Source organism: Echinops telfairi, unplaced genomic scaffold (genome assembly GCF_000313985.2).
Source record: "Echinops telfairi isolate 266 unplaced genomic scaffold, ASM31398v2 ScPeMD7_5;HRSCAF=22, whole genome shotgun sequence".
NCBI classification, from domain to species: Eukaryota; Metazoa; Chordata; class Mammalia; order Afrosoricida; family Tenrecidae; genus Echinops; species Echinops telfairi.
The window spans coordinates 28,489,646-28,510,959 of NW_022103901.1; the positions used below are offsets into that span (position 1 = coordinate 28,489,646).

The 21,314-nt window shown below is 52.1% G+C and overlaps 2 protein-coding genes across 3 annotated transcripts in view; one reads left to right on the top strand and one right to left on the bottom strand.

Moving 5' to 3' along the window:
- Positions 1 to 7,914, top strand: part of MYH11 (myosin heavy chain 11) — a 127,579-nt gene extending 119,665 nt beyond the window's left edge. The window contains exons 36-37 of the mRNA XM_045286010.1: positions 4,200 to 4,222; positions 7,155 to 7,914. Coding sequence (XP_045141945.1) covers positions 4,200 to 4,222; positions 7,155 to 7,348 — 217 coding nt within the window. The 3' untranslated portion in view covers positions 7,349 to 7,914. The remainder of the gene's footprint in view (positions 1 to 4,199; positions 4,223 to 7,154) is intronic.
- A 912-nt stretch (positions 7,915 to 8,826) lies between these two features.
- Positions 8,827 to 21,314, bottom strand: part of NDE1 (nudE neurodevelopment protein 1) — a 34,197-nt gene continuing 21,709 nt past the window's right edge. For both annotated transcript variants that reach the window (XM_004705754.2, XM_045285963.1), the window contains 5 exons: positions 18,292 to 18,428; positions 16,965 to 17,144; positions 15,338 to 15,429; positions 10,411 to 10,562; positions 8,827 to 10,022 (listed from right to left, as the gene is read on the bottom strand). In XM_004705754.2, the coding sequence (XP_004705811.1) occupies positions 9,929 to 10,022; positions 10,411 to 10,562; positions 15,338 to 15,429; positions 16,965 to 17,144; positions 18,292 to 18,428 (655 nt within the window). In that variant the 3' untranslated portion in view covers positions 8,827 to 9,928. The remainder of the gene's footprint in view (positions 10,023 to 10,410; positions 10,563 to 15,337; positions 15,430 to 16,964; positions 17,145 to 18,291; positions 18,429 to 21,314) is intronic.

Genomic DNA, 21,314 nt, shown 5'->3' on the forward strand with positions numbered 1-21,314 from the left:
TTTTCTGTACTCACTGTTACCGAGCACACACCCAGGGAGGCTGGGTGCTCCAACAGGTCCCCCGTCGGCCCCTTTGGTGCTCGCAGAGTAGGTTTCCCAACCTTCTCCTCCTGAAACTTTTTCTTCATCGAAGCATCAACTGCAAGGTCCCCTGACTCTGGACGGCTTGTCCCAAGGTTCCCTGGGCCTGCTCGCTGGCTTCCCTACCTTGGGGTTCTCAGCCTCGGCACTACTGACGTTTTGAGGCCTGGTGGTTTACTGCAGTTTGGGATGCCCTGTCCACTGTAGGACACTTAGTAGCATCCCTGGGCTCTGTCCAGTAGATGCCTGTGGCACTCCACTAAACACACACACACACACATGCACGCACGTGCTCACACCTCCAGGCAATGCCGATGTCCCCCTGCAGCAGTCACCCACAGCTGAGACACCTGCCCTACTCACTAGAGCAGGGCAGTTCATCTCCCACACCCCTCAGGCCTCTGGGTCTAGAGGTGGGTCTGGGGGCCCCTGACTCCTCAGCCTCTCTTTATTCCTGGGGCGTTTCGCTCCCGGGTTCCTGTTTGTCCTCCCACACCTAGTGATTCTAGCAGCAGGGACTTTGCCTCCCTGCCCCTCCCTCTGCCCTCTACTCCATGGTCTTACTGCTCGGAGGACATTCCCAGCAACTAACCCAAACCCATGAGTATCGGGTCGATGTCAACTGATAACTTAGCTCATAGCTTACCCTCCAGGACAGTCTCTGAGGCTGTAAATCTTTCTGGAAGCAGACTGCCTTGCCTTTCTCCTGCAAAGCAGCTAGTGGGCTTGAATGACTTGACCTTTGGGTTCATAGCCAAGCACTACACCACTGGCACCACACTCACCCCAGACACACACACACACACCCGTCTTCATCTCACTGTGTTCTTACTCGCTCCCCATCCGTGCCAGCTCCCAGCCCCGTGGTGGTTAGTCGCTCTGGGGACGCATGTCACCTGCAGCCTTGACTCCCAGGCCCTCCCTCTTGTGCTGTGCTCAGAGACAGCCGGACCCCGATGAGACCCTCTGCTGGTTCCTCTCCTAATGCCCTGCCTTTCTCCAGATGAGCAGAAAGACACGGCGAGAAAAACTCACAACCGTGGGCTCGCTTCCCGCTCCGATCTTTGACCACCAGATACTGCACTCCTCCCTCCCTTCCTACCCCCCTGGAGTCAGTCCTGACCCCGGGGCTGTAGCTCCGTGGAAGCAGAATTCCACATCTTACTGCAGGGGGCTCGGCCCCTGGATTCCCACCTTCGGCTTGGCCTCCGAGTGCTTTCATCACTGCGCCCCTGGGGCATTTCCCCTGTCTTGTGAAGCTATGCCTTTGACAACTCTGCCATCCCCACTCCAGCTGATGACCTGACTTTTAAACGGGGCAGAGGATCCACTGCGCCCAGTGCCTCTCACCCATCTCCCCATAAGGAGAGGTTGTTTTTTCCCCAGTTTGGTGGGGGAACGGACAAAGAGCCTTCACTAGGTTAGGGCTTGGGCTGCTGACCGTAGTTCAAACCCACCAGCTGTCCCAAGGGAGGAAGATGAGGCCTCTGCTCCCATAACGCTTTACTGTCTAGAGAACCCCACGGAGCAGTTTCCTTCCACCCTCCAGGGTCCCTAAGAGTCGGGATGGACTGGACAGCGGTGGTTTCATCTGGGGGGTTGGGTGGCTGAACTGTCCAGAACCAACCACGTACTTCCCTCTCACCCGCTCACTCCATCCACCTGAAATACTTCTTGGCCCCGCTTCCCTTCCTCAGGAAACGGTAAGAGTTGCTGCTGTCTCCACGAATCCTCCATCTCTCTCCAACCCACTCTGGCCAAGCCTTGGTCCCACGGTGGTGAAGCCTGGGCTCTGTCCTCCTGACTCATAGCTGCCCTGGACACCCCCCCCCACCTGCGTTCCCGCCTACCTTCTTGGATCCTCATCTCTAAACCCTCTTGGCGTTGGACTGCCACAGGGTGCCAGGGTGGCCCTCATTTCAATTCTCTCTCTGCCCACTTTCCTGTCATCTCAGCCAGTCTCCTGGGTCAGACAACCACGGAGACCTTCAAGGACATGGGCGGACATACCTGCAATGCTGCCTCAGACGTGCATTGACTGTGGGGAACGGCGCAGGGCCAGGCAACATTCCCATGAGGTCGCCATGAGTTAGGGCCAACCACACAAGGGTCCCTGGCAGCAAAGCTTTAAAACCCTACCTGTTTTCCAAGTTTCTCTCTCTCTTCCCTGAACTCCAGACCTTGGTATTTCCACTGGGATAGCTCATCGGCATCTTACAGGCCCCGGCCTAGGCTCCAGTGGAGCCCCTTGCCCCTCGGGGCAGCGCTTGTCACAGGCCTCCCCAGCTCAGCAACTGGCAAGAAGGAGCTGCTGTGAACCCAGAGCCAAACCTTGTGGCCCGCCTCTCTTTTCCTCTCTCATTCCATGCCCAGGATCCTGCCACCCAATGACCTTCAGGCTGGGCGTCCGGCTTCCACACCATCCACACACCACAGCCTGACCTTGACACAGCACCCAGAGGGAACCCGGTTCAGTGTAGGTCTGACCGGCCCTTCTTTGCTCAGGACCCTCCACCTCACTCAAAGCCAAATCCTCCCGATGACTGGCCTCATCATAAGGTGCTTCTGAGTCCACTGCCTCCTGAATTACCTATCTGGATCGTTTCGCACACGGCCCGGGAGCCTCTCCACGGCCCTTCCCACTGCCTGCGACCACTTCCCTCAGAAATCTCCAGATAGCGCCTTCCCTTCCTCTGTTATCCAGCTATTCGGGGGCTTGACCTAGGATCATAAAAAAAAAAAAAAATCACCTGAAGGGTCAACTCTATCCACTTTGAGAACCTCACATGAGACAAGGCAAAAGCCAATGGGGGTGGGGTGGGGGTGTTGATGGGGTGAGGGAGAGGCAGGTGGGTCCCCCCCCATAATGGAAATATTGCTCAGTGGTACAATAGGAGCAGCCTTGGGGTGGGTTCTCAGCACAGAACGAGTCTGCAGAGTGAGAGAGAGTCAGCTACTCCCACCCTCACAGCTCCGGTGCTCGGGCCCAGTGATTCCATTTGCACACACGAACATCCCCCGAGGGCCGACCTCCATCTGGGCAGTGCCAGCATACCACCCCTGCCGGGACCAAGGCGAGCCCACACCGTACACAGCAGACACATGGCATCTCGTCTCCGGTACATAGAACCAAGCAGCAGGGCTGAGTGAGGTCAGCAGGGCTGAGTGAGGTCAGCAGGCTTAGCCAGGTCATGAACAAGGAATGGCCAAGCAGGTCTCCCAGCCAACTACATCTCAACCCCCAACCCCAAGCAACTGCCGTCAAGTCAAATCCACTCGGACTCATGGAAGCCCAGGGGCTGCAGAAAAGCACTGCGAGTCACAGGGGTTTCAAGCCTGTTCATCAGACTACCGTACCAGGCCTTTCTTCTAAGGAGCCTCTGGGTGGGTTTGAACCACCAGCCTTGTGGTTCATAGGCGAGTACTTAGCCACTGCCGCCACCAGAGACTCCTAAATCTGAGCCCAGGCCCTTCTTAAAAGCCTGGGCCAGCCGTCTTCACCAGGATTTGCAAAAGGTAATGAAGACCAAGTGAGGCAGCTGCCACAGCAGGGCCCCGACCCGGGGGTGTCAGCTCCTGTTCCACGAAGTGAGCTTTCAGATGAGCTTACTCAGGTGCCTCTTCCTTCCTGAACAGGTGACCGTGATGGGAGGAAGCGACCTGCCTTCCTAAGAGGAACTCCGAAGGATAGATGTGTTCTTTCTTCCTTTCTTTGACATCAGGAGCTCTTACAGATAGTATTACCATCCAAAGTTCCATTCGATCAAGTGTAATTGTATAGTTGCTGGCATCATCCTTTTCAGTAGTTTCCTACTTCTTGTACTTCTTGGTATCAACTGCCCTTTAGCCCCCTCCCACCCCCCCACTCTACCACCCTCCTGAACCGCTAATATATACTATTGTTTTCTGACATGTTCTCTTTAGTGAAAACGAAACTGTCTTTTTGTGTGCTAGTATCTCTGAAGACCTGCTGCCTTCAGGGGTCTAGTTGTAAGGGTGATTTTAAAGTGCCTGTAATTAATCGAAGCAAATGTCTTTCCTGATTGAAAATGAGCGTGAGCCTCGCGGTTGGTAACCACCAAGGACTCTCTCTCTGTTTCAGAAGCCCCCTCCCCCAGGAAACTCCGCAATGACCTGCCAGGTACCGAGGCTTCAGCTTTGCAGCTCGCGTGCACTGCTGAGATTCCATTTCCTTTCTGCCGCCGCCCCCGCCCCTCCCCCCACCCTCACCCCCTCTTTTTGTGGCCCTTGCAAATTTCCGTGAGATTCCTGCAAAATCTGAAGAGCTGGATAACTTTGCTCAATACTGATTCAAAACCAAGAGGAACGTGAATCTTAGCCCTCCTCGCTTGTCCTCCCCCTCTTCAGGGCACTTGGGCATGGGGCAGGGCACCCAACAAAGGGCCCGTCTCACTCTGTAGGACGTAACTTTCAAGGCTGTGTGGCCTGCCTTTTTCTCACCTGCATGGTGTCGGGCCTCGACTGCACTGCCAGACATGTGATTCGCATCCCCGCCGAGTGGACAGGGTAATGCCACCAGGGAAGAACATGGCCAGAGACTGGACTGGTTTTGACCTGGCCGGTCCGGCTCACAAGTCAGAAATTAACAGGGCCCACAGATCCACAACCACAGCCCAGCCACACAGCCCCCACCCAATCAAGTGCTCACAGACGTGCTGGCAAAGGAAGCAACACTCCCTGTGAGGTCTCGCAGGCTCTAGCATTGCGCCAGGCGTGAGCCAGACACGGCTGCTAGGGTGGGGGTGAGGGTGGGCACTGTACAACCAAATGCTTGCAGTGTCTTGTGCGGAGCCTCACGGGCACGTTCAAGGGCAGGGGAATGAACACCAAGGCCCAAGGAAGCTCCTGAGGCCCTGTACTAGAGAGGGGAGTCTCCATTTCTCTGATGTTCCCCACACGCTCAATGGGAAGCCAGGGAGATGGTTTCCCTCTCCTCGGCCCTCGAGAGGCAAAGTCCTAGTGGTGTCCATCCTCTCTTTTGGAGAATCTCGACTTTGCTATCGCTACCCAAATACTTAAAGCTGCAGGCAGTCTTGGCAAGAGTGTTGGTATCATTTGCGCAGGGGGGGGCGGGTCCGTCCAATGCATCAGGACGTGGTTTCCAGCAGCTCTGCTGCCTGCGACATGGAATCCTAGACAGGAGCTGAAATCGAGGGTAGCGTGCAGGGCGTGGCAGCTGGAGAGAAACAGTCCCGGCAAAGTTGAAAGGTGTCTTTACTCTCTCAAACTTAGACCGGGGTACCATTAACGCCCCTGGAGAATTTGAGTCCGTGCAGAGCTTCCAAGGGCTCGAGGATCAGACTCCGCAAGAAAACGTAGAGAGGTCCCTTACTTCTTCCCACAGCGGATGTAGCCAGTCTGCCCTTGCCTAGGATGGAAAACCCAGCTCAGCCAAAAACAAAGCACCCACGGGTGCCTTCTGAGAATGGCATCCAAGCAGGGCCCAATTTCCTTCTTCTATCAGCGGAGCAAACTTGGCGCTTGGACTCTTCTTGTTCATTGAACTCTTCTGGGAGCCCAGGTGGTGTAGTAGTTAAGAGTTGGGCTGTTAACACAAGGTCAGCCGTTCGAAGCCACTAGAGAAAGACAGGGCTCTAGACTGCTGTAAAGAGTTACCGTCCTGGGAATACAGAGGACCAATTCTACCCTGCCCTCTAGGGTCACTGACCCAGCATCGACTGAAGGGCAGCGAGTTTTCCTTTGTTTTTAAGTTAACCAAGAAACAAAACAAGCGTCCCTGGAGCCTCAACAGGTGGGGTCCGAGGGTTCCCAGGCTTGGGAACCCTGCTGAGGCTGTTCTGTTTCACCACCTTGTACCTGGAGGGCTGAGGCAGGAGGAGCTGTGTAGAGAGCCACGTAGGCAACAGTGCCGGCTGCTGCAGGTTCTCTGCACGCCCTCACTTTGGTCCCCTTCCATCTGACCCAAGTTCTTCCAAAACCTCATGCCAAAGGGCTCGTGGAGGTGCATCTAGTGGGTAAGCATTGGGCATTTGGTTCTCAGGAAGCTGAAGCTTAGTGGAGTGGCTTAATACTCTCTTGTTGGGGTGGCTACAACTTTAAGTATTTATTCCTGATTGCTGCCCTGTGGGGAAGCACTGCTCTCTGAAGCTGGGCGGGCTTTACCAGCCTGGGCTCCTGCCCCCCACACACCCAAAAGGCTCGTAGAGGGTCTCCCCACTCAGCAATCATGAATCTATAGGCCTTGCTTATGCCTCTTAGTCTTACCTGTTTTGAGTCATTTCTGTTGATTCAAGGGTCGGTAACTGAGGTGGGTGGGTTTCCCCATCTGGGTAGTGAACAGGTTGTTTTTGTTACAAAATGTTTGCTTTCTTCTGAGACACCCCAAAAGGGGTGAAAGCCCATGCTCCAGTTCGGGCCCACCAGGGATGATGCGTTGTTGTCAGCCTGGAAGTACGGCTACCACTTCTTCCAGACTGCAAAGGTTAACTGCAGGCTGACCTGGCTTCCCACCTCAGTGTCTCACCCTCTTCCCCAAACCGCCCATCATATGACCAGCTCTGCCTGTGCTATGGGCCCTATCAGAGCCTGGGCAGTAGCTCAGAATGGGCATCAGCAGAACCGGAGAAGAGAGGGAGGGGGAAGGTAAAGACCCAGACAGGGGAGTCCTACCAGCTGGGGCTAAAACACATCCCTTCACTATGTATACCTATTTTCGAACAAATACTCACTGAGCACCGGTGATCCACACAGTGCTGACCACCGTGAGAGAAAAGCTGTCCGTGTCTCCCTGGTGGGACTCAGTTCATGCCAGCAGGGGAGAGCTCTCGCCCACAAGGGGCACGGAGACAAACCAGGGGTGGAGTGAATCGTCATTGCCCTTCCACAATACAAAGTGAACAAAGGCCCCAGATCAGAGAGAAACAAACTTTTTGAAAGCAGAGGGGTTTGCTTCAAAAAACTTCTCGTCCCACTTCAGCAGGAGAAATGCCCTCAGAAGGGGTCAGCATTTGATAGCAACGTGAACGTGTGCCTATGATTGAAGTTGTGTGTGTGGTTTTGCCCCCAATTAAGAAAATAGAACATCCACTAAGAATTGGTCCCAGCGTTTGGGGAGACTTGTTTACCAAGGGAACGTTTTCTTCCAACCCACAGGCGAGGCAACGAGACCTCCTTTGTTCCCTCGAGACGGTCCGGCGGGCGGAGAGTGATTGAAAATGCAGACGGTTCTGATGAGGACATGGATTCTCGGGATTCGGACTTCAATGGAACCAGAGCCAGTGAATAAAGCCACCTCCGCCGCCGCCGGAAAGCCAGCAGCCAGCTAGCAAAGCCCAGAGGGCAATACTTAGCACTGTCGACATCCCTTTTCAAATTCCAACGCCCACAGACACCCACACAGACCACCCTGAACATCAGACCACCCTGTATTGGGGGTGGAAACTTAAGTTTTATGATGTACCAGATGAGAGAGAAAAAGATAAAAGCCAACAGGAAACACTCACAAACCCTCATGACGAAATGTGCAGACATTGAGTTCAGCGAACAATATTCACAGTAACCAATCACGGGCAACTTAGTTTACAGGCGGCAGGGAGCGAGCCCAGCCGCCAACAAAATGGGAGCCTGCTCCCCTCCCCTCCCCTCCTCTTGTGTGTGTGTCCTTTGGACCCGTGAGTCGTCCTTATTTGAGAATCCCCACCCCCGTTCCTGGTAAGCACACCTGTGACTCACACAGTTCACCCAGACCAAGTGCCTTCCTCAGCCGGGCAAAAGCAGGAGAGCTGCACTGCTGTACACGCACCTGATTGTGCTTAAGGGCACCTTCACTAATAAAAGGTTACATATACATCACTAGACTGTGGTGGGCTTTTCTGTCGACCTGTCTTCTGAGCAAAAGTGTGTGTGTGCGCACGTGCGTGCATGCATGGGGGTGGGGGTGGTATGTTCTTGTTTAATCTTCCTACCACCCGAGGCGGGGCAGGGTTCCCAGTTCATCAGTGGGGTAACAGAGGCCTAGGGAGCGCCTTCTCACTCGTCTCCTCGCCTAGATCTCAAGCTGTTCCTCAAAGACACTGAGAAGGGAAGTGATGCCTGGGAGCGGGGGGCGGCTCCCGTCAGTCAGCTGGGAGTAGCTTTGGGCAAGAAGAGTAGGCTGATGGGCTGGGATGAGCCTGGCACTGCCCAGTGGACCTGCCCAGGAGGACCCGGAAGAACCTTCGCAGCCACAGGTTCCTGGTATGAGGAGTGCAAAAGGTGTGTGCATGTTGAAGGTGACAGATAAGCTTGCTCCTCCTGCGGCTGAGGTCAGCCAGCTCTCAGCACAGGCTGGACAAGTATTTCAGGTTTCACAGGCTGCACGTGGTCCCTGCCACAGAGCCATCTTTTTTTTTTTTAAAACAACTCTTTAAAAAGGCAAAAGCCATTATTTGCTTGGGGAATGTATAAGGACAGGCTGTGGGCCCTTTTCACCCCCTCCATCTTAATGTCTCAGCAGTTCTATCCAACACCGATGCTTCCAGATGCAAACCCACAGAGCTGGAAAGGATCTGGATGAGGGGAAACGCCAGCACTTAGAATGACTCACCTGAATGATCGAGTGCTGACATGCCTCTGACCATACAGGGACATAAGCCAGGCTTTTAAAACACAGTGCCATCGATTTATGTAGCGATGTGGTTAAAAATTAAAGTGTATACCGCCGTGTGCACACCCTGAAGTCCAAACACACGAAGCAGAATTATTAATTAAACACCACCACCAACAGTCATTTCTCTTGATTTTATTGTTCTTTTAAAAAAATAAAAGCCTCTCTTTGATGGATGCAAGTTGTGGAACTTTCTTAGGATAACAAACCTGGCACTGAGGAGGTGTAACTTCTGTTGGCTTTCAGTAGTGCTTAGCAGGTTCTATTTACAACTTAGACACTTTGGCTGGTCTTTCGGAAAATAACTTAAGAGCCAAAGGGAGGTCATTAAGTGAGGAGCATGCTCCTGATCGGAGCAGGGTTTTTCTGACTTGAATCTAAAGGGAGAGAGAGAGCGAGAGAGCAGTCAAGTCCAGTGGTGGGCACTGAGAGTGGCTACACACTTCAAGCGCTGGGAGGCCTGTGTGTTTCCTCTTTGAAAAGGCAGCTTCCAACAACAATCCTGGTCTTCATCTCTCTCTCCATAACTGATCATGGCTTTGAATGAAGTCCTGTCCTCGGACCGCAGTATCAACAGGCCTTCTGCCCCGTGGGTCCTCAAGGTCCAGAATGGGGGCAACTCAGGAGAACCCCAGGCTGGGACTCGCCTCAAGAGGACACAGAGACCCTCGGACCCCGAGTCACCAAGACGTTGACCCGTATCACTCACTCTCAACTCGACAAGGAGAAGCGGGTGGCTGGGCCTCCCAGGGGCCCGACCACTGGTTAAGAAGGGCGTGTCTTGTCCATTCTTCAGTCTGAGACCTGACTGGAGTCCACCAGTCCTTACTATACCTTCATAAAGCACGGGAGGTTTTGTCCTGGACAATCCCAGCTGGGTGTGGGTGAGGGGTGAGAGACATCTACACTTAAGGAGCCTCCTCTCAGGACCACTCAGAATTCTGGGTTAATAGTAAACCCTGGTTTCATCACCCACGTTTTCGACCTTTTCCCAGAGGGCCCCCATCCTGTCCGGACTGCATGGCAACTCTCAACAAGGTTGGGGTCAGCAGACCACCTTTCCCGGGGAGCACCGGTGACAGAATCCAGAGCACAAAGCAACTGTAGTAACCGCAGCTTTTTTGTTCTCACGCGTATAGTAAAATACACTTAACATTAAAAAAAGGAGCTTAGAAAAGTGGAAGAGGAGTAAGAACCCGTGAGCGCCGGCCCCTGGTTCTCCTAGAGCAGCACCTTGACTACGCCCTGGGCTGACGGCAGAGATGGCGAGGGGGCTTCTGAAGGCGTCTTCCCGAACTCCAGGCGTTTCCCCAACCTTCAGACAGAGCAAACCAAATTCAGCAGACGTCGACATGGTTACAAACTAACTGCAACAGGCACACCAGTTCTAAGACGGAAGAGCATGAGAGTCAGGAGCAATGTGTGTCTCCGTCTGTCTGTCTAGCCCCCACCCCTGGAGATCCAAACAAGCACTATCTAAAGGGCATGCTCCTAGCTGACTGTAAGTCTGGGCTGCAGAATAAAAAATTAAAACAACTCTCCCCTGCCTGTTTGCCCAAACCAGAGGGCACCACCAACTCTGGCTCCAAAGGAAGGGAAGACAAAAACGGTATATGCTGATCTAATAAGAAAACTGGCTACAGCCTCCCCCTACAAAGGCCAGGTCTCCCCAGTATTTAGCAGATGTATCAAAAGGTACTAACCCTTTGTCCCCCAAAGGCACACTGGTGCTGCTGGCCTGCTTGTCACTGCCATCTCTGTTCCTGCTCCCCCGTGCTGAGGCTGGACCACCGGCTCGGTGTGGGGACTGATCATAAATGAAGTTCCGGCAGGACGCGAGTTTGGATTCCAGTGCCTGCAGAGAAGTAGGCAGTGACGGTCACGCTGGGGTGTCCACGGTGCTGTGACAACAGGCTCTAACTCTTAGGGATCTGTCCCAACACTAGACTGCAGTCTAACAGACACCTTCCTTCACTGGCTCAGCCAGACAGTTGAAAGGACTTCCTTACAGTGGGGTGGGCTGCACGCCCTCTGCCATGGCGTGTGTCCCTGCTGGCTCGTAGCCGCCCTAAAGGACAGGGTAGAAGTGCCGTTGAGTTCCTGAGACTGCAACGCTTCGTGAACAGAAAGCACAGCCTTTGCCCCAGGAGCGGCTGGGGTTTTGCACTGCAGATAATAGATCTTGGTAGGATTCACCCTCCTGGCCCTGCACCCTGCCGACTGCCTGACCCACACATCCTGGGAGACAAGCCTGACCTATAGATGCTGGATGCGTAGTCCCCACAATTGTGTGAGCCAATCCCCCTTTCGCTCTCTGGGTACACATATGTTGATGCACAGACCTATAGATGCTGGGATGCGTAGTCCCCACAATTGTGTGAGCCAATCCCCCTTTCGCTCTCTGGGTACACATATGTTGATGCACAGACCTATAGATGCTGGGATGCGTAGTCCCCACAATTGTGTGAGCCAATCCCCCTTTCGCTCTCTGGGTACACATATGTTGATGCACGTGTGTATACAGTACTGCCTAAAAGTCATAGAATCCCTTATTAAATGAAAATATCAAACAGTGAAACGCTGTTTCTCAGCTTCTCCTCCCTCTAGGTCCGTACACTTGGGAAGGCAGTGTTTCCCCCCGTTAGCCCTCCACTGAAGAACCCAGTTTCTCCTGCTCACCCTGTGTTAGTGAGAAGCACTCACCTACTTCCTCTCACGCTTGCTTGTTTAGTTTGGGGGGTGGGGGGCGTGGAAGTCTAAAGGGGTAAGATGAAGACTGGAGGGTGGATGGGGTAGTTTCCCAATAAAATCCTCATAAGACAACCCTCGCTACTCTCCAAGAATGAACACAGGCACTGTCGTGACCCAGTGGAGGGGGGGTGGGGGGGTGAGAATTCCTCATGACAACTTTTCTGGTCTTTTCCTCATTAATGCAGTTTTCAACTTTTTAAAAATATATTAATAAGCCCCTGTGATCACCCTGTATCTTTTAGGAAAACGTATCAAGTTGACTACTTCTGAGGGAAAAGATACACAGTTGCCATGACCTTCTGGGCTGGTCACTCCTGAACGTGACTCAGCCTGGCCCCGCAGATCCCCATGGAAACCACTGTTTTATAGACACCCCCCGAGACTAAGGTAAGTGTGTTACAAATCAGACAACCTGTTACAAAGAACCTGATTGAAGATTCCCCTGTGGGACAAGTGTGTTACAAACAAGACAACTGTGTTACAAAGAACTTATCCGCAGCCATCCACTGATTGCAGAGCCGCTGGAACGTTTTTGTGTGGAATAAACCTGTGAACCGAAACTTCCGCCATCAGCAGATTTTTATTTACTCTCATGGAGGCACACCGCTATCCTTCACCAATTCTGGGTCTCTAGAGAATTCTAAGACATCCGCTTTCATCTCATACAAAAGACAAAAACTATTCTCCTCTCAATAGAATCCACATAGAAAAACTAACCGAAAGTAGTGATTTTAAAAACTTGTGTATTAGAACTCTTTCAAGTGAGACACCAGGGGATTGCAATATACATTCAAGTCTCGGAGCCAATGGCCCAATACAGCTACACATCTGAAATGCCCTCGGTCCTATTGTGAACTGGGCGTCTTTCTGTGGCCTTCTGTGTTTTGCCTCTTAGGAGGCACAATTTTAAGATTTCCCACCTAACGCACTGAGGAGTGCTCATCCTTATCCTGGATCAACTGTAAACCACTTGTACGTTGTCTGACTGGGCTGCAGCCTTCCCTGTAAGCCATATGCACCTCACTGTGATAAGTCAATATACTTATGCAAATGAAGCGACCAAGGCCCACCCTGCAAATGAAGCATCTGTGACTCACTGAAAGGAGACTTGTCCTCCCACTGGGGGAAGGCAAGGAGTTGTGTGTACGCGCAGCACCTCCACGGAGGTCGTCTCAGAGGAGAGAAGCAGGAAGAGACGAGAGAAAAGCAGACGGAGAAGAGGCAGGAAGCGCCTAGCAAAGCTGAAGTCAGGAAAGGGTCTGCGGTGTGACCCTCTGAATCAAGGGTTCTCCGTGTGGGGGTGGCCCCCAACCATAAAGTTATTTTCGTTGCTACTTCATCACTGTCATTTTTCTAGTTATGAATTGTAATGTAAATAACTGATATGCAGGATGCATTTTCATTGTTACAAATTGAACATAATTAAAGCATAGTGATTAATAACTAAAACAATATGTAATCATAATTCATGAACTGTTGTTTTACCTACAGTACTGCTGCTTTCAACACAGTAGCTGCTCTCTACACGTGTGACTGGTCCGCATAAGTACATGACGGCACCAACCCTGTCACATACACCTGTATCTGTACGGGGTGTATGTCATGGGGTTGGTGCGATGATGTCATCATGCCAGGTACTCGTATGTGGGTGTATCTGCATGTGGGCGGACCCGCCTGGAGACAGATAGAGGAGCAGGGTCTTGGTTCCTAAGGCCATCGGAAATATGTGTTTTCCGATTGTCTTAGGTGACTCCTGTGAAAGGGTCATTTGATTTCCAAAGGGGTCGCCACCCACATGTTGAGAACCGCTGCTCTAAATACTAACAGTGGAAAGGGCGTGGTGGCTCAGCGCACCGACTCAGCTGGGGGCAGCTCACTCCCGCACAGCTGCAGTTCAAGCGGCAGGTGGAACCGGCCCAGGGGCGGAAGACGCCTGATCATTGTGAGCGGCCTGCGCATCGGGGCCCTGGCGCTCGCTATTCATGGTTATACCTGCTACTGCTCAGTGTCTCAGGTGTATCAAAGCAGCCCAGCTCTGGCTGGAGCATCAGGCCCCTGAGCAGGATGGGCACCATGCGCCTGCAGAGCCGCTTCACAAGCTGGATGATACTGCAGCAAAACGAAGCCTGCTCACAGCACTGTGGGTCTAACCAATCTTACACCAAGACTGAACCCAAGAAGCTGAGATCTCTGCATTCCAGCATCGTAAAAGGAACGCTGTCCGCCTCACACGTACTACGTACTACGTGCAGTGACCAGACCCACCCAGTTGTTTGCGTTCCTTGCTTGATGACTGTACAAGCCTGCTTTTTCCTAAGAGCTCTGACTGGTGAGCTCCCTTCACACCTCAGGGGTGTGACTGGTATGAGGGTTGGAGTCTGATGTGGGAATGATGGCGGCAACTTGAAAACAATAAACTGAGTCACCTCTCCTGTATTTCAAATATATATATATGGTGAGGCCCAGCTGCTGAACCAGGGGCAAGAGGCCCAGAAGGGTCTGTGACAGAGCTGGGGGCGCTAGAGGCACCGAAGAAGGGAGACTTGGTCTGCATGCTTCCTGATCCTTCCTTAACAAACTGCTCAGCACAAAGAAGGGTCTGAGTCCCATGTGGCCAGACATGGATCATCCAACCCAGAAGAGAAGCAGAGGACGGTGAGAGGACAGACGGCGTCACATGTGGTAAGAGGGCGGGCTGCAGACGTCCGTCTGGCCTCTGCCTCAGGGGAAGCACACTTGGCTGCCCTTGATTTGCAGGATTGCCCTCAAGGCGGATGAGGCCAAGGTCTCCACGCCATTTCTGTACCTACTGTCCACCTGCCTGTCCCCAAACTCACAAACACCACCACTGCTGCTGGGTCAACTCTGTGGGGGAGAGCAGGACCACTCCTCTCTTACGTTTCCAAGGCTGCCCACCTTACCCGAGTAGGCCACCTCATCTTCCGCCCACGGAGCCTGGGGGCTGGAACCACTGACCCTGAAGTTTACAACCTGATCATGAATTACGTATGTGGAAACACATGGTCACTCACGCGTCTGTTTACCTGGTTGATATGCACAAGGGCTTTGTTTGGCGTACACAAACCCTGCAGAAACCAAGGGGGCACGAAGACCAGCCAGGGTCTCTCGTGGAACTGTGCTGAGCACCAGCACCGAGACCTGCCCGCACAGCTGACAGCCAGGCAACCCGCAGCTGAGAGGAAAAGGGCAACAAACAAGCTCAAAGCTTCGATCGCATGACCGCTATTCAAGACGGGCTGGCAGTGAGAGTACCATGCGGCCTGTGCTACTGCTGAAGCTCAGAAGAAGTCCTCCATCAATTAGCATAAAACCTGTGAGGTCAAGCTCGCTGCATCCTCTCAAGTCTTAAGACGCCCCAAGAAAGAGTTAGAGAAAATTTAAATGCCCTCCGTATTCTCCTACTAAGATAAAGCATAGATATCACTCACACTTTCCAAATGACCTAATGTTTCCCTAAGTAAGTGATATTGCCCCCTGGGGGTACGGGATCCAACCAACGGGGCTGAAAGGCACACATTTACACTTTATCCTAGATAATGGGCTATAGTATAAACGATTTTATTGCCAAGGGGTGCTGGGTAATTTTTTTTTCTCTGAAAAGGGAGCAGCATGTTAAATCAGTTTTGGAGAAAAAATGATACAAGGAAAGAGTTAAGATCAAAGATCAGATTCACACCGAAGCTTCCTCCCTCTTTCTCTCATCTTTCCTGTGTGTGTGTGTGTGTGTGTGTGTGTGTTTATATACTTATATACACACACAGACAACACCCCTTGAGTTTCTATAAAGAATCCTAGGACGTATTAAAGGTAAGAACCATATATTACAATAAAGTGAACCCTCCCCAAACCTGGTCTTACCCCAACTTTCCGCAGGAGGTCTCCCACAATGTTGAGGGCCGATATTCGGGCTGCAGGTGTGAGGGGTGTCCCGCCAGCTGAGTCATCCAGACCTGGGAATGCCGGGAATAGGGGAGATGACGTCAACCCACAGTAATACACTGCCCACGAACATCCCAAGGAGAATGCAGAGGGCGGAGAGGGAAGCTGATGTCTCCTCGCGTGCTTTAATTTGGAATACCAACTTCTCTCACACATCCACTCACTGTGCAATCACCACAAGTCTGATGACCATGTATTCAAATCCTTGCAATGCTACGTGACAGTTATAAGACATAGCCTCACTACTCAACGTGGGGACCACGAGCAAACAGCATCCTCATCACCCCATGGCACCTGAGAGCGATGGAGACCCTCAGGCACCAGCCTAGACATGGCGGTGGTCTTTTCACAAGACGTCCTGGCCAATCACATTCAGTTCTAGACTGGGAGGCTGCACATCTTACCAGTCTCTCCAACCCCAGGGAGTAATAAGAGAAGGGGTAAGGCTTGTGACCTCATAGCCGCAAGTCAATTCCAACTCACAGCAGCCTTACAGAATAGAGTAGAAACTGCCCCGTGGGGTGTCCAAGTCATATCTGTGGAAGCAGATCACAGGGCTTTCTCCCAAAGAGTTCGTTGATGGTGGGTTTGAACCTCCAACCTTTGGCAGCCAAACACTTACGCACTGAGCCCTCGTGGCTCTGCACAGAGTAAAGCAGAACATGGTACCCACGACAACAGGATCTCTGGAAACTGCCTGCCAGCGTTTGAACCCCAACTCTGCCATTCACTAGCGGTTTGAAGGCAGGCAAGTGCCTTACCTCTGTTTCTACCTCCTCACCCCCAAGAAAGAGTAAGGGAGGAGGAACAACCTCACCTGGGGCTGCAGTGAGGATGCCTTGAGGCCACACATGCATAGCACCTAAACCCAGGGCCTGGTGCAGTGAGTCTCTGTCCAATTGTCTGTCTCGATTATTTACTGTCAAGTGGCCCAATCAGAGCCGGAGAGTGGATCAACCGGCAGAGGGCTGGGGTAGCACTAGAATTTCTGAGATCTGATTGTGCACCAGAGGCTACAAGTGGATGCCCACAGGTTGGTGCCGGCCTCTGGAAGGGTGTGTAGTTGGGTCCACAAAATGTTTTGTCTCTTTTTATGTATGTGGTTACTGATATGTTACAGCAATGAGAAGATTTCTAAAGCCCACTGCCATCAGTCGATCTGACTCCTTGTGACTCCACGGCAAACCTTCCTCTAGGGCAGAGGGGACTGGTCCTGAAGGCTTCTGAGAGTGAGCGGAGAGCCTCATCTTTCTCCTGCGGTGAGGACGGTAGGTTCTTGGAACTGGTTCAAGGCCTAACACTCCACCCGCTGCCCCCCAGGGTGGTTGAGGAGAGGAAGAGAGGGGTGACACAGACTACACTGCCTGGGCCTCCTTCACACCTCAGCAGCAGCGAGGGCTCTCCTTTCCCCAGAGGCAGCCTGACCCACAGCCTGGAGTGCTCTCCATTGGGCAGCCTGGTCCAAATCCTCTCTCTCACCCAGCCTCACCCCAGAAAGCTTCATGAGACGTAGGCCACATCTCGCCAGTTGCAGCCTTCCCCTTACCCCGTCTGAAGGTCCCTGGTGTGTTCAGGCTGGAACTGGGTCCGCGATGAACAGCGGGTGTGGAGGGCAGGGAGCTGGTGGCCTGGACCGCTGTGTCCGTCCTCTCAGCTCCGAGTGCACTGGGCAGGGGCGTCCAGGGCTTCTCCTGCTTCTGCTGCACGGCCAGCTCCTGCCGCAAATCTGCACCGAGTCAGGGGTCGGGCAGGTCATTCTCTCTGCAGGCTCAGGCCTGGTGTGGGGTGTCTGGGGTGGGCAGGCTGGGGCTCAACAGTAGACACGGAGGTGGGGAACTCCAGGGGGGGAAACGACATGAAGGAGAACCCTCAGGGACCCGTGGGAACAACCCCAAACAAGCAGGATCTTATGTGGAGTAAAAGAACGACAAAAGCTTTACATGTTAAACTATCCAATCAATGGCAGGGACACACCAACATCTCTCAGACAACAACAAAGGAACTCTAGCACAGCCGTACACCTAGAACCCTCTGTGAAGAGACTGCTCTCTCCATTTAGCCTCACTGAAACCATCCTTGAGTACTCGGTTGGTCCTCTCTCTGGCACTTCAGACCTGCAGCATGCGTGCGCACGCAGATTCACTTAACACAGAAGATGCGCCAAACACTCAGTGTTCCAAGTCTCCCCGCCATAACAACCGGCCAGGGCGGATCCTTCTCGTGAGTCTGCTCATTTTAGCAACTGCTTAATAGTCTACCAAACGGATCAGTGTGGCTTACATGACCCCTTTACTACTGATGGGCATTGAGGAGCAATGACCAATCCCCGATCTGCGGGCTCCACAGCAGACACCACACTAACGGCTGTAAACGATGACTTGGACTGGGGAACCCCACTTAACGCACCCAACACGGATGATCTACTCTGAAAGCTCAGGCACTGGGGCTGCTAACATCCCAGGGACAAATGCTGGCGAGCTCTCGGAGCTCAAAGATAAGACTTCAGGCCACAAAAGTCATCATTTAGCGAGCAATCCCAATGGCCCTGTTCTCCCTGTCAGCACAAGCTTGGGTGCTGAGTGTGTGGGGGGGGGGGGGGTGTTGTTCTCTCCTGCAGGGAACCCTGCTGCCTGGAAACACAACCCCAACACAAGGCCGGGAACCTGCACCATGGCCTTTGCACAGTTGGGCACCAGCCGTGTTTAGCCCTGGGCCCCGGAACCAAAGCTGGAGCTGGCCGGCCCCACACCCTCGGGCCAGACGCCTTGTGTGCAGAGCACAGGGCAGGTTTCCAGGACAGGTAACCCTGGCTGAAGCATGGGACAAGGTGCCCTCAAGGGGACTGAGGGGACAGGGCTGTCTGTCCTCCTAACCTCTAGCTTCGTCCTTCAGCCGCTGGACGGATTCCAGGAGGTCCTCCTTCTCGTCAAGCTCGCTCTCCAAAAACGCGTTTCTTTCGATGGCTTGATTCAAGCGCTGCTCAAAGTCCTCCAGCGACATGATTGTGGCTCTGCGGGGAAGGGAAGGGAAGGTTACCCCCAAAGAGCCTTCGGGTGCCTGTCTAACGGAGAGATGCGAAGACCGCGGGGCCTTCAGGTGAGAGATGCCTGGGCATGAGCCACAGTGCTGACCTTCCCCTGAGGCCACAGGGCAACATCTCTGGGACTCAGCCTTCACCTGCAGAACAGGAGCCATCGGAGCTCAGCGGGGAGACCAGGCAGCTGAGGTGCTCACACCATAGTGAACGCCCAGCACTCGGCCATGAGCCTAGACCTCACTCAGAGGCCATGGCAGTCACGCCACGCCGACTCACTGTGACCAGAGGACGGAGTAGCACCGCCCGCGAGGGGTTTCCAAGGCTGTTGTCTACAGCAGCCGAGCGGCATATCTTCTGCCCCAGAAACCTCTCCCCTTTTGGTCCACAGCCGAGTGCTTGACCCACAGGGTCATCCGAGCTCTTTGTCATGTCGGTCACCTGAAAGTTCTGAGAGCCCCTGACCCCCAGCTGCACTGCTAACCGCCCCACCCCCAGCTAAGCAGCAGTCTTCTTGTGAACTGTGCAGACAGTTCGGTGAGACACTGTGCTAAAGGAACAAAGAAGTGGGGTTTTTTTCCCCTGGAGAAAGGGTGACCACAGTTTGGACAAGGTCCCTTCTTCCGGCCTCAGTTTCCCTACATGCAATGCAGGGAGAGTTAGGGTCAAAACCAACCCAAGTCCCAGCAACCCTACAGGGCAGATTGAGACTCTGAGGTCATGCATCTTTACGGACGCTAACTGCATCTGCCTGCCCTGGAGCAGCTGGGGGCTCAAACCACGGACCTGCGGGTTAGCAGCCAAAATGCTTAACCCACTTTGCCACCAGGGACAAAGTAAAGTAGTATGCAGAGCACACAACAGCTGTTTAACACTGAAGTGCTCAAAAAGCATCAGAGATTTTCACTGACAACTTTGTCCCCAAAAGACCTTTAACATTTAGTTTACTGTAAGTTCTACACTTAGAGGAACTAAAGTGCGCCTAGACCCAAGCCAGGGTCTTTTAGAGCCCTTCATGAAGTTCATGAAGAGGATGTCCCAATGTCCTAAAGAAATCATTCTCAGTTGGGGGACCACGGTCTTTATCTCCTAGAACCATGGCCCAATGTATATCCATAACCTGTCAGAAAAGGCTCCATTAATGGTAAACACTGCTGAGTTTGAAGCCTCAATTGGCCACACTGGGTACTAGGCTAAGGTGGGGCTGATTCCTCCAACCCCTGCTGAAAACAGAGTCAGCAGGCTCCAACTGGCAGCTTCAAACAGCTCAGTTAGAGAAATTCTGCTGAACGGCTTGGCGGTTTCACACTGGCCAGATTCCAGGCTAAGCGTGACAACACTGGCTAGGTGTTTGAAGACCAGTCTGTAATCTCTGTATGTTTGGTTTACTACTTGAATGTTCTAGGACCATGTGTGACCAGACTGCTGCCATCTGAATAAAAGAGCTAATGTATTTTTAAAAAGAGAGGAAGAAATCAATTCTCTGTAAGTTCACTGATAAATTTAATACTATCATAATAAAAATACTGACAGACCAAAGAATCGTTTACCTTAACTTATAAAGTGAGGTTCTCAAGCATTCTGTTCTATGGGATCAAATGGTTAACTCTAAAGATTAGACAGATATCTGAGGGGGCAGTGAATTTATGTGACGGGGTCGGCACTATTCAGGCGAGGAGGATGACAATGATTGCGTAACTCGAGGAATATGGTCCACGTCACTAAACTGCACAGTAGAAAACAGTTGAATCGGTGCAGCTGTTGCTGTGAATAGAGATCACTGAGATATACAAGTACCAGTGTGACACGGCTTATGCTTTAGCTGTGCATCTTCTCAGCACTGAGCATCTTTTCAGCACCGAGCATCTTCTCAGCAATGAGCATCTTCTCAGCACCGAGCATCTTCTCAGCACTGTGCATCTTCTCAGCAATGAGCATCTTCTCAGCAATGAGCATCTTCTCAACACCGAGCATCTTCTCAGCACTGTGCATCTTCTCAGCACCGAGCATCTTCTCAGCAATGAGCATCTTCTCAACACCGAGCATCTTCTCAGCAATGAGCATCTTCTCAGCACCGAGCATCTTCTCAGCACTGAGCATCTTCTCAGCACCGAGCATCTTCTCAGCACTGTGCATCTTCTCAGCACTGAGCAAACATGAATCTTACAGAACACAGTTCTACTCCAAGACAGGAGGGGCCGCTGTCATGAGTCAGATCCACGGTGGCAGCAGGTTGGGTTTTTCTGATCTTTATAGTTATTGAGAACTTGAAAGTAGCTAAATAGGAAAATCATAAATGCACATTCTGAGCAGGTATGGGTTAGGTGACTACGAGCATATTCTTTTCCAAATGCTTTAAAATCTATGTTTAACGAAAAAAAAAAAAAATCTATGTAACGATACACGGAAAAGATTTGATTAAACCAATTTTAATCTCTAAAGAAAGTTTTTTGGTGTCTTGGCATCCATATATGGAACAAAATAACCTAACATTTTATTTAATTGTTAGTTCCGTATTTCCAGTTAGGCCCTGAGTCTTTCCCAAACAACCTTGGTCATCTGCTTGCCCAGTTGAAGATTACGTGTATTTAGTTTGCCAAGCTCGTAGTATAAAGACAAGAACAATCACATAGCTAATGATACTGAAAAAGTATTGCACCTGTACAATTCTCCGAAAATAACTACTTTTTATCATCAAATTATAATGGAACTTCCTGCGAAGAGTCTGTACTACAGAAACCTGCCCATTCTCAATGGACAGTCATGATTGTACTACAGAAACCTGCCCATTCTCAATGGACAGTCATGATTGTACTACAGAAACCTGCCCATTCTCAATGGACAGTCATGATTGTACTACAG